Here is a 12,161-nt window from a genome sequence, read left to right as displayed (position 1 = left end):
GGGGCATAGAGGGGAGGAGCCAGCACACCCAGTTGAAGAAATGTAAAGTGCACTAGCTCCTTTGGACCCGTCTATACCCCATCGTACTAGTTTTCCCCAATATCCCTTATGTACTACAAGAAAAGGATTTACCGGGAGTTATTAAAATTCTATTTATTCGTACTATAAAGGAAATGTAAGCATTTTTTTTTTTTTCACCATGCGTTAGTACTAATTGGCACAATTTTTTTTTTTCCCAAGCAATTGTATTTTCTAGTTAAAAAAACAAACTATAGTGTAGTGACAGACTGGATAATCTAGTTGATTGACTAAATGGTTGCCCCTTTAAAAAAACGCACTTCATTACATGACAAGAAAAAGCATCCTAATGACCCATAGATCCCATTGTCTTGTGTCTCATTTGCAGCATTGCATGCCCAAGCCCAGTCTCTTACTACATTATAGAGGATAGAGGAGACCTGGTGAATCACAGCCTGTCGGCAAATTAGCACGGATTCCCTGCCAGACTCGCAGATTCCATCATGTGATGTAATAAGAGTGATGAATTAACTTTATTTACTGAACCAATTTTCTACAAAGAATATTGAATTGAATTTTTTAAATCTGTGGTTTGGTTCAATTTTCAGCACAATTTACCAAATGTATCAATGTTGCTGGCAGGGTACCTGTGTTCTTTAAAACCATGCACCATTATGTAACCTTTTTATTGCAATCTTCTCTAGCCTTTCTGAAGGTGCTATGATAAAATGACTTTTCTATTACAAATAAAATGGGGCTCGTTTACATTTCAGTCGCAGCCTCTCGCTTACCTTGAAGAAGATATTCGTGAGGTACTGAAACAAGAGACTGGGAAAGATATATTTATTAAACAGGAAGATGAACCTGTTTATAAAGCAGAAAAACAGGTAAAATATTAGTAGTCTGTAATTTGGGGGGAGATGTATCAATACTCCTAAAGAATGGAGAAGTTGCCCATAGCAACCAATCTGATTCTACATATTTTATAGACTGTACTTAACAGTTGCCAGCTAGAAGCTGAATGGTTGATATGGGCAACTATTATACCCCTTTTCCACCAAACTTTTATAACCCAGGTTATTGCCAGGGCAACTCAGATATAGGTTTGGTGGGAAAGGGTCAGATAAAAAAATTACCCGGGTCGTGTCACCTGGGAATCTGCCCCTGGTTTTGATCCAGTAACAACCCGGGTGCAGTGTAAACAGGTCACGCTTAGGGCATAGGAAGAGCCAGAACATTGGCACTTGGAGATGTTATCTACAGGCATGGCGAAAAACAGACAAGACTGCATACAGGTGCAGTCGGAAAGGGATCTGCACACCAATATGATGGTCCAGCCTGCGGTGTAAACTGGGTCTGACTCAGCTGTGACACAGGTTGGAACCATGTTTAAAAAAAACAAACCTTGGTCGGACACTTCATTTTGGTGGAAAAGGGGTATTACTCTTGACTGCTCACTAAGAGGCTTGATACATCTCCCCTGGTCCTTTTTAAAATTTTGGCAAAACTTTATCAAAAACATATCCCTTTCATTTGTAGCTTGTTTCAGCTGTTAAAAAAGTCAGAAAGTCTCTGATTCTTGATGCCTGGGATAAAGAAGCGCTGGATGCCCAACTATTTTCAGAAGATGGTGTTTCTGATTTGCCGGTAGGAATCTGTGGCAAATAGGCAATTTTTTTATGGTCTTCAGTAATAGTGTATTGGGAGGCTCTTGGAACTACCAATGGCTTTCAAAGCACCTAAATGTCATTTAAATGAAAACAGAGATACCTAAAAAGGGTCAACTTGGTGTTATCCACCTGTACCAATACAGACTTGTATATGTATGTATGTATGTGTATATGTATATATATTATATTATACAGGTTGAGTCTCCCTTATCCAAAATGCTTGGGACCAGAGGTATTTTGGATATGGGATTTTTCCGTATTTTGGAATAATTGCATACCATAATGAGATATCATGGTGATGGGACCTAAGTCTAAGCACAGAATGCATTTGTGTTACATATACACCTTATACACCTCGCCTGAAGGTCATTTTAGCCATTATTTTTTATAACTTTGTACATTAAACAAAGTGTGTGTACATTCACACAATTCATTTATGTTTCATATACACCTTATACACACAGCCTGCAGGTCATTTAATACAATATTTTTTATAACTTTGTGTATTAAACAAAGTTTGTGTACATTAAGCCATCAGAAAACAAAGGTTTCACTATCTCTCACTCAAAAAAGTCCGTATTTCGGAATATTCCGTATTTCGGAATATTTGGATATGGGATACTCAACCTGTATTATATTATATTAGTTAAGAGATACTTCGGCGGCACTCACAGACTTAAAAATGAACAAGAAAAGAGATCACCCCCTCTTGTAGGAACTTAACGTTTCGGTTTTTATTAAACAGTCTTCAGAAGTAGCCTAGTGGCCGCCGAAGTATCTCTTTACTACATGACCGCAATGTCATGGATGGCACCCGGCATGCTGCTTTGTTGAGATTTTCTGGAGTGCCAAATATTTGATAGAGATATATATACACTGCTCAAAAAAATAAAGGGAACACTTAAACAACACAATGTAACTCCAAGTCAATCACACTTCTGTGAAATCAAACTGTCCACTTAGGAAGCAACACTGATTGACAATCAATTTCACATGCTGTTGTGCAAATGGAATAGACAACAGGTGGAAATTATAGGCAAAAGGAAAGACACTCCCAATAAAGGAGTTGTTCTGCAGGTGGTGACCACAGACCACTTCTCAGCTCCTATGCTTTCTGGCTGATGTTTTGGTCACTTTTGAAAGCTGGCGGTGCTTTCACTCTAGTGGTAGCATGAGACTGAGTCTACAACCCACACAAGTGGCTCAGGTAGTGCAGCTCATCCAGGATGGCACATCAATGCGAGCTGTGGCAAGAAGGTTTGCTGTGTCTGTCAGTGTAATGTCCAGAGAATGGAGGCGTTACCAGGAGACAGGCCAGTACATCAGGAGATGTGGAGGAGCCGTAGGAGGGCAACAACCCAGCAGCAGGACCGCTACCTCCGCCTTTGTGCAAGGAGGAACAGGAGGAGCACTGCCAGAGCCCTGCAAAATGACCTCCAGCAAGCCACAAATGTGCATGTGTCTACTCAAACGATCAGAAACGGACTCCATGAGGGTGGTATGAGGGCCCGATGTCCACAGGTGGGGGTTGTGCTTACAGCCCAACACTGTGCAGGACGTTTGGCATTTGCCAGAGAACATCAAGATTGGCAAATTCGCCACTGGCGCCCTGTGCTCTTCACAGATGAAAGCAGGTTCTCACTGAGCACATGTGACAGACGTGACAGAGTCTGGAGACGCCAAGGAGAACATTCTGCTGCCTGCAACATCCTCCAGCATGACCGGTTTGGCAGTGGGTCAGTAATGGTGTGGTGTGGCATTTCTTTGGGGGGCCGCACAGCCCTCCATGTGCTCGCCAGAGGTAGCCTGACTGCCATTAGGTACCGAGATGAGATCCTCAGACCCCTTGTGAGACTATATACTGGTGCGGTTGGCCCTGTGTTCCTCCTAATGCAAGACAATGCTAGACCTCATGTGGCTGGAGTGTGTCAGCAGTTCCTGCAAGACAAAGGCATTGATGCTATGGACTGGCCCACCCGTTCCCCAGACCTGAATCCAATTGAGCACATCTGGGACATCATGTCTTGCTCCATCCACCAACGCCACATTGCACCACAGACTGTCCAGGAGTTGGCGAATGCTTTAGTCCAGGTCTGGAGTAGATCCCTCAGGAGACCATCCGCCACCTCATCAGGAGCATGCCCAGGCGTTGTAGGGAGGTCATACAGGCACGTGGAGGCCACACACACTACTGAGCCTCATTTTGACTTGTTTTAAGGACATTACATCAAAGTTGGATCAGCCTGTAGTGTGTTTTTCCACTTTAAATTTGAGTGGGACTCCAAATCCAGACCTCCATGGGTTAATAAATTTGATTTCCATTGATAATTTTTGTGTGATTTTGTTATCAGCACATTCAACTATGTAAAGAACAAAGTATTTAAGAATATTTCATTCATTCAGATCTAGGATGTGTTATTTTCTCTGACGTCCTAGTGGATGCTGGGAACTCCGTAAGGACCATGGGGAATAGACGGCTCCGCAGGAGACTGGGCACATCTAAAGAAAGAATTAGGACTATCTGGTGTGCACTGGCTCCTCCCCCTATGACCCTCCTCCAAGCCTCAGTTAGATTTCTGTGCCCGGCTGAGCTGGATGCACACTAGGGGCTCTCCTGAGCTCCTAGAAAGAAAGTATAATTTAGGTTTTTTATTTTACAGTGAGACCTGCTGGCAACAGGCTCACTGCACCGAGGGACTAAGGGGAGAAGAAGCGAACCTACCGAAGTGGTGGTAGCTTGGGCTTCTTAGGCTACTGGACACCATTAGCTCCAGAGGGATCGCACACAGGACCCGACCTCGTCGTCCGTTCCCGGAGCCGCGCCGCCGTCCCCCTTACAGAGCCAGAAGCAAGAAGGTCCGGAAAATCGGCGGCTGAAGACTTCGGTCTTCTCCAAGGTAGCGCACAGCACTGCAGCTGTGCGCCATTGCTCCTCATACACACCACACACTGCGGGCGCTGGGGGGGGGGGCGCCCTGAGCAGCAATATATAACACCTTGGCTGGCAAACTGACACCATATAAAGCCCCAGAGGCTATATAGGTGTATATTAACCCCTGCCAGAAATCTTAAAATTGCGGGAGAAAGCCCGCCGAAAAAGGGGCGGAGCCATCTCCCTCAGCACACTGGCGCCATTTTCCCTCACAGCTCCGCTGGAAGGATCGCTCCCTGGCTCTCCCCTGCAGTCCTGCACTACAGAAAGGGTAAAAAAAGAGAGGGGGGGGGGGCACAAATTTAGGCGCAGTATAATATATATGCAGCTATAAGGGGAAAACACACTTTATAGGTGATATCCCTATGGTATATAGCGCTCTGGTGTGTGCTGGCATACTCTCCCTCTGTCTCCCCAAAGGGCTTTGTGGGGTCCTGTCCTCTGTCAGAGCATTCCCTGTGTGTGTGCTGTGTGTCGGTACCGTTGTGTCGACATGTATGATGAGGAAAATGATGTGGAGGCAGAGCAAATGCCTGTAAGTGTGTTGTCACCCCCTGAAGGGTCGACACCTGTGTGGATGGACTTATGGAAGGAATTACGTGACAGTGTCAGCTCCTTACATAAAAGGTTTGACGACATAGGACAGCCGGCTACTCAGCTTGTGACTGTTCCAGCGTCTCAAATGTCATCAGGGGCTTTAAAACGCCCGCTACCTCAGATGGCAGACACAGATGTCGACACGGATACCGACTCCAGTGTCGACGACGATGAGACTAATGTACCCTCCAATAGGTCCACCCGTTACATGATTGAGGCAATGAAAAATGTATTACACATTTCTGATAGTACCCCAGGTACCACAAAAAAGGGTATTATGTTCGGTGAGAAAAAACTCCCAGTAGTTTTTCCTGCATCTGAGGAATTAAATGAGGTGTCTGCGGAAGCCTTGACTTCCCCCGATAAGAAATTGATAATTTCTAAACGGTTATTGGCAGCGTACCCTTTCCCGCCAGAGGATAGGTCACGTTGGGAAACATCCCCTAGGGTAGATAAAGCGCTTACACGTTTATCAAAACAGGTGGCACTACCGTCTCTGGATACGGCCGCCCTAAAGGATCCTGCCGATAGAAAGCAGGAAGCTACCCTAAAAGCTATATATACACACACGGGCATTATATTGCAACCAGCGATTGCATCAGCATGGATGTGCAGTGCTGCTGCTGCGTGGTCAGATTCCCTGTTGGATAATATTGATACCCTGGATAGGGACAATACAAACCCTAGAAACCAGTGTGGTGGACGTCGGGATGTACTCCTGCTGATACTACTTGCTTACACCCCACGTAAGATTCCGGTTGAAAACGGCTCTCATTCATTTTACTGACCTATGTTGGATTATTACATTCAAAGGAACTTTGATATAAAGTGACTGTCTATTGGAAACATCTATTATACGGGTTCTACCAGCAGCTACACTTGATCTATTTTTTTGACTTTGTAAATCAAGTCATTTAGCTATAGAGCTAGTTTTTACACCTCTGTGCACAGAATATGCTTAAGTCCACCTCCTTTTATTGGAAAGTATAAATACTTGTCATCTTAGATGTTTAAACTACTAAGACCGGTCTTGTTTTATGATTTGTGATTATTCATATATTATTAAATATTTTTAATTCAATAGGAGTCTGTTATTTTTGTCAGCCATATCATATAAATTTATAATATAGCGCAAAAGTTTCTAACAATTGCTGATAAAAAGCAGGAGGCTATCCTGAAGTCTGTATATACACACTCAGGTACTATACTGAGACCTGCAATTGCCTCAGCATGAATAGTGCTGCTGCAGCGTGGTCTGATACCCTGTCAATATTAATACCCTAGACAGAGATAATATTTTGCTAACATAGAGCATATTAAAGACGTCGTCTTATATATGAGGGATGCACAGAGGGATATTTGCCGGCTGGCATCCAGAATTAAGGCAATGTCCATTCTGCCAGGAGGGTATTAGAGACCCGGCAGTGGACAGGTGATGCTGACTTTAAAAGGCACATGGAGATTCTGCCTTATAAGGGTGAGGAATTGTTTGGGGATGGTCTCTGGGACCTTGTATCCACAGCAACAGCTGGGAAGAAATTTTTTTACCTCAGGTTTCCTCACAGCCTAAGAAAGCACCGTATTTTCAGGTACAGTCCTTTCGGCTTCAGAAAAGCAAGCGGGTCAAAGGCGCTTCCTTTCTGCACAGAGACAAGGGAAGAAGGAAAAAGCTGCACCAGACAGCCAGTTCCCAGGATCAAAAATCTTCCCCCGCTTCCTCTGAGTCCACCGCATGACGCTGGGGCTCCACAGGTGGAGACAGGTGCGGTGGGGGCGCGTCTCAGGAACTTCAGGGACCAGTGGGCTTGCCCACAGGTGGATCCCTAGGTTCTGCAAGTAGTATCACAGGGATACAAGCTGGAGTTCGAGGCGACTCCCCCTCGCCGTTACCTCACATCAGCCTTGCCTGCTGCCCTCGGAGAAAGGGAGGTAGTACTGGCGGCAATTCACAAGCTGTACTTCCAGCAGGTGAAATCAAGGTACCCCTCCTTCAACAAGGCCGGGGTTACTATTCCAAAATGTTTGTGGTACCGAAACCAGACGGTTCGGTGAGACCCATTCTAAAATTGAACTCCTTGAACACTTATATACGAAGGTTCAAGTTCAAAATGGAATCGCTCAGGGCGATTATTGCAAGCCTGGAGAATTTCATGGTATCACTGGACATCAAGGATGCTTACCTGCATGTCCCTATTTACCCTCCTCACCAGGAGTACCTCAAAATTGTGGTACAGGTTTGTCATTACCAATTCCAGACGTTGCCGTTGGTCTGTCCCCGGCACTGAGGGTATTTACCAAGGTAATGGCCGAAATAATTATCCCGTACTTGGACGATCTCCTTATAAAGGCAAGGTCCAGGGAGCAGTTGTTCGTCGGAGTAGCACTATCTCGGGAAGTGCTACAACAGCACGGCTGGATTCTGAATATTCCAAAGTCGCAGCTGGTTCCTACGATGCGTCTACTGTTCCTGGGTATGGTTCTGGACACAGAACAAGAAAAAAGGGTTTCTCCCGGAGGAGAAGTCCAAGGAGTTGTCGTCTCTAGACAGAGACCTCCTAATACAAATACAGGTGTCTGTGCATCAATGCACGCGAGCCCTGGGAAAGATGGTAGCTTCTTACGAAGAAATTCCATTCGGCAGGTTCCATGCAAGGATCTTCCAGTGGGATCTGTTGGACAAGTGGTCCGGGTCGCATCTTCAGATGCATCGGCGGATAACCCTGTCTCCAAGGGCCAGGGTGTCGCTGTTGTGGTGGCTGCAGAGTGCTCATCTTCTAGAGGGCAGCAGATTCGGCATACAGGACTGGGTCCTGGTGACCACGGATGCCAGCCTTCGAGGCTGGGGGGCAGTCACACAGGGAAGAAACTTCCAAGGACTATGGACAAGTCAGGAGACTTCCCTACACATAAATATTCTGGAACTAAGGGCCATTTACAATGCCCTAAGTCAGGCTAGACCCCTGCTTCAACACCGGCCGGTGCTGATCCAGTCAGACAACATCACGGCGGTTGCTCATGTAAACCGACAGGGCGGCACAAGAAGCAGGATGGCGATGGCAGAAGCCACAAGGATTCTCCGATGGGCGGAAAATCATATGTTAGCACTGTCAGCAGTGTTCATTCCCGGAGTGGACAACTGGGAAGCAGACTTTCTCAGCAGACACGACCTCCACCCGGGAGAGTGGGGACTTCATCCAGAAGTCTTCCAAATGATTGTACACCGTTGGGAAAGGCCACAGGTGGACATGATGGCGTCCCGCCTCAACAAAAAGCTAAAAAGATATTGCGCCATGTCAAGGGACCCTCAGGCGATAGCTGTGGACGCTCTGGTAACACCGTGGGTGTACCAGTCGGTGTATGTGTTGCCTTCTCTGCCTCTCATACCCAGGGTAATGAGAATATTAAGAAGGAGAGGAGTAAGAACTATACTCATTGTTCCGGATTGGCCAAGAAGAGCTTGGTACCCAGAACTCCAAGAAATGATCTCAGAGGACCCATGGCCTCTGCCGCTCAGACAGGACCTGCTGCAGCAGGGGGCCTGTCTGTTCCAAGACGTACCGCGGCTGCGTTTGACGACATGACGGTTGAACGCCGGATCCTGAAGGAAAAGGGCATTCCGGAGGAAGTTATCCCTACGCTAATTAAAGCTAGGAAAGAAGTGCGCAAACCATTATCACCGCATATGGCGGAAATATGTTGCGTGCTGTGAGGCCAGGAAGGCCCCAACGGAGGAATTTCAGCTAGGTCGATTTCTGCACTTCCTACAGTCGGGTGACTATGGGCCTAAAATTGGGTTCCATTAAGGTCCAGATTTCGGCTCTATCGATTTTTCTTCCAAAATAGAACTGGCTTCACTGCCTGAAGTTCAGACTTTTGTTAAGGGAGTGCTGCATAGTCAGCCCCCGTTTGTGCCTCCAGTAGCACCGTGGGATCTCAACGTGGTGTTGGATTTCCTGAAGTCGCATTGGGTTGAGCCACTTAAATCTGTGGAGCTAAAATACCTCACGTGGAAAGTGGTCATGCTGTTGGCCTTGGCGTCGGCCAGGCGTGTGTCCGAATTGGCGGCTTTATCATGCAAAAGCCCTTATCTGATTTTTTTTTTTAAATGGATAGGGCGGAATTGAGGACTCGTTCCCAATTCCTTCCTAAGGTGGTATCCGTGTTTCATGTGAACCAACCTATTGTGGTGCCTGCGGCTACTTGGGACTTGGTGGATTCCAAGTTACTGGACGTAGTCAGGGCCCTGAAAAATATGTTTCCAGGCGGCTGGAGTCAGGAAAACTGACTCTCTATTTATCCTATATGCACCCAACAAGCTGGGTGCTCCTGCTTCTAAGCAGACTATTGCTCGCTGGATCTGTAGCACGATTCAACTTGCACATTCTGCGGCTGGACTGCCGCACCCTAAATCTGTAAAAGCCCATTCCACGAGGAAAGGGGCTCTTCTTGGGCGGCTGCCCAAGGGGTCTCGGCTTTACAATTTTGCCGAGCTGTTACTTGGTCGGGTTCAAACACTTTTGCAAGAGTCTACAAGTTTGACACCCTGGCTGAGGAGGACCTAGAGTTTGCTCATTCGGTGCTGCAGAGTCATCCGCACTCTCCCGCCTGTTTTGGAGCTTTGGTATAATCCCCATGGTCCTTACGGAGTCCCAGCATCCACTTAGGACGTCAGAGAAAATAAGATTTTACTCACCGGTAAATCTATTTCTCGTAGTCCGTAGTGGATGCTGGGCGCCCATCCCAAGTGCGGATTGTCTGCAATACTTGTATATAGTTATTGCCTAACTAAAGGGTTATTGTTGAGCCATCTGTTGAGAGGCTCAGTTATATTTCATACTGTTAACTGGGTATATTATCACGAGTTATACGGTGTGATTGGTGTGGCTGGTATGAGTCTTACCCGGGATTAAAAATCCTTCTTTATTGTGTCAGCTCTTCCGGGCACAGTATCTTAACTGAGGTCTGGAGGAGGGTCATAGTGGGAGGAGCCAGTGCACCCCAGGTAGTCCTAAAGCTTTCTTTAGTTGTGCCCAGTCTCCTGCGGAGCCGCTATTCCCCATGGTCCTTACGGAGTCCCAGCATCCACTACGGACTACGAGAAATAGATTTACCGGTGAGTAAAATCTTATTATTTCTCCTTGCATAAAAGCGCTGGTGTGGGTTCGCTCCAATCTCTCTCTTGCCATTCTTGGGGTGAAAAAACTCTGTCTTACCCCAACCTGTGTGTGTGTGTGGAGTGTTTGGTGGTCACCTGCAGCAATGTCCAGGGATACAGTGTCATATGCTGCAGAGGATTTATCCTCCCAGGATGATCCCATTCCATGTAATCAGAGTAACACTGGTTTAGCACAGATTCCAGCAAGGGAACCAGAGTGGTTTTCCTCTATCAAAACTTGGATTTCTCAGATTTCTGACAGGGTTGCTAGTAATGAATCAGCGACCCAGGTATTGCAGACCTCTATGGCTGTGTGGCTCTTGTCTGGTACCTCAGGACACCCTGCTATATACCCCCACAAACGTGCGCTTGTGCAGGTAACACAAGACGACACGGATACCGATACTGACACTACAGATGGTGATGGGGATGTGTTACGGGGAATTAATGGTATCACTGGATATCAAGGATGCGTACCATCACATTCCGATCTGGCTGCCACATCAGGCTTACTTCCGTTTCGCATTGCTAGACTGTCATTATCAGTTCCAGGCCCTGCCATTCGGACTCTCCACAGCACCATGGGTATTTACCAAGGTGATGGGGTAAATTATGATACTGCTCCGCAAACAGGGTGTGAACATCATTCCATACCTGGACGATCTCCTGATAAAGACGTCGTCTAAGGAGAAGCTGCTGCAGTCAATTGTTCTCCCAACACGACTGCTTCAGAGTCACGGTTGGATTCTGAACCTTCCAAAGTCACATTTGGAACCGACCCAAAGGTTGTCTTTTTTTCTGGGAATGATCCTGGACACGGAAGTAGTTTCTTCCGCAGGAAAAGGCGTTGGTGATACAAACTATGGTCCTGGATGTCCTGAAGCCACCCCAGGTGTCTGTTCATCAATGCATCCGCCTATTGGGAAAGATGGTGGCCTCTTACGAGGCTCTCCAGTACGGGAGGTTCCATGCTCGGCCCTTCCAACTGGAACTCCTGGACAAGTGGTCGGGATCTCGCCACCACATGCACCAGTGAATTCGTCTGTCACTAAAGACGAGGATTTCACTCCTCTGGTGGCTTCAGCTGCCTCAGCTCCTGGAAGGCTGCCAGTTCGGGATTCAGGACTGGGTCCTGCTAACAACGGATGCAAGCATCAGGGGCTGGGGAGTGGTCACTCAAGGAGTAACCTTCCAGGGAAGGTGGTCAAGCCTGGAAGCCAGCCTGCCCATCAACCTTCTGGAACTATACAACGGTCTTCTTCAGGCGGCCCCCTTCTAAGAAATCGGGCCATTCAAGTACAGTCTGACAACGTAACAACAGTGGCTAACATAAACCGACCGGGTGGAACGAAGAGCAGAGCGGCAATGTCAGAGGTGACAAGAATACTCCTCTGGACAGAAAAGCATGCATTGGCGCTGCCAGCCATCTTCATTCCGGTAGTAGACAACTGGGAAGCAGACTTCCTCAGCAGACACGATCTCCATCCAGGAGAGTGGGGAATCCATCAAAGTGTTCAAGGACATAACGGATCTTTGGGGCTTGCCCCAAATAGACATGATGGCCTCTCGTCTCAACAAGAAGCTTCAGCGTTATTGTTCCAGGTTGAGGGACCCACAGGCAGTGGCAGTGGATGCTCTGGTGTCTCCGTGGGTGTTCCAGTTAGTGTATGCGTTTCCTCCACTCCCACTCATCCCAAGAATCCTAAAGCTCGTAAGGAGAACAAGGGTTCAAGCGATCCTCATTGCCCCGGACTGGCCAAGAAGGGTTTGGTAAGCGGACCTTCTGAAT

General features: G+C 47.0%; 1 protein-coding gene across 6 annotated transcripts in view; it reads left to right on the top strand.

Annotated features, from left to right (window-relative positions):
• MYBL1 (MYB proto-oncogene like 1) overlaps positions 1 to 12,161 on the top strand; it is a 162,953-nt gene that overhangs the window by 128,105 nt on the left and 22,687 nt on the right. For 5 of the 6 annotated variants that reach the window (XM_063923842.1, XM_063923840.1, XM_063923839.1 and 2 more), the window contains 2 exons: positions 792 to 905; positions 1,558 to 1,665. In XM_063923842.1, coding sequence (XP_063779912.1) covers positions 792 to 905; positions 1,558 to 1,665 — 222 coding nt within the window. Of the gene's footprint in view, positions 1 to 406; positions 511 to 791; positions 906 to 1,557; positions 1,666 to 12,161 lie in introns of those variants that run through there. The other variant, XM_063923845.1, reaches the window with a different exon arrangement.

Source organism: Pseudophryne corroboree, chromosome 5 (genome assembly GCF_028390025.1).
Source record: "Pseudophryne corroboree isolate aPseCor3 chromosome 5, aPseCor3.hap2, whole genome shotgun sequence".
Lineage (NCBI taxonomy): Eukaryota > Metazoa > Chordata > Amphibia > Anura > Myobatrachidae > Pseudophryne > Pseudophryne corroboree.
This window is presented reverse-complemented; position numbering and strand designations above follow the sequence as displayed.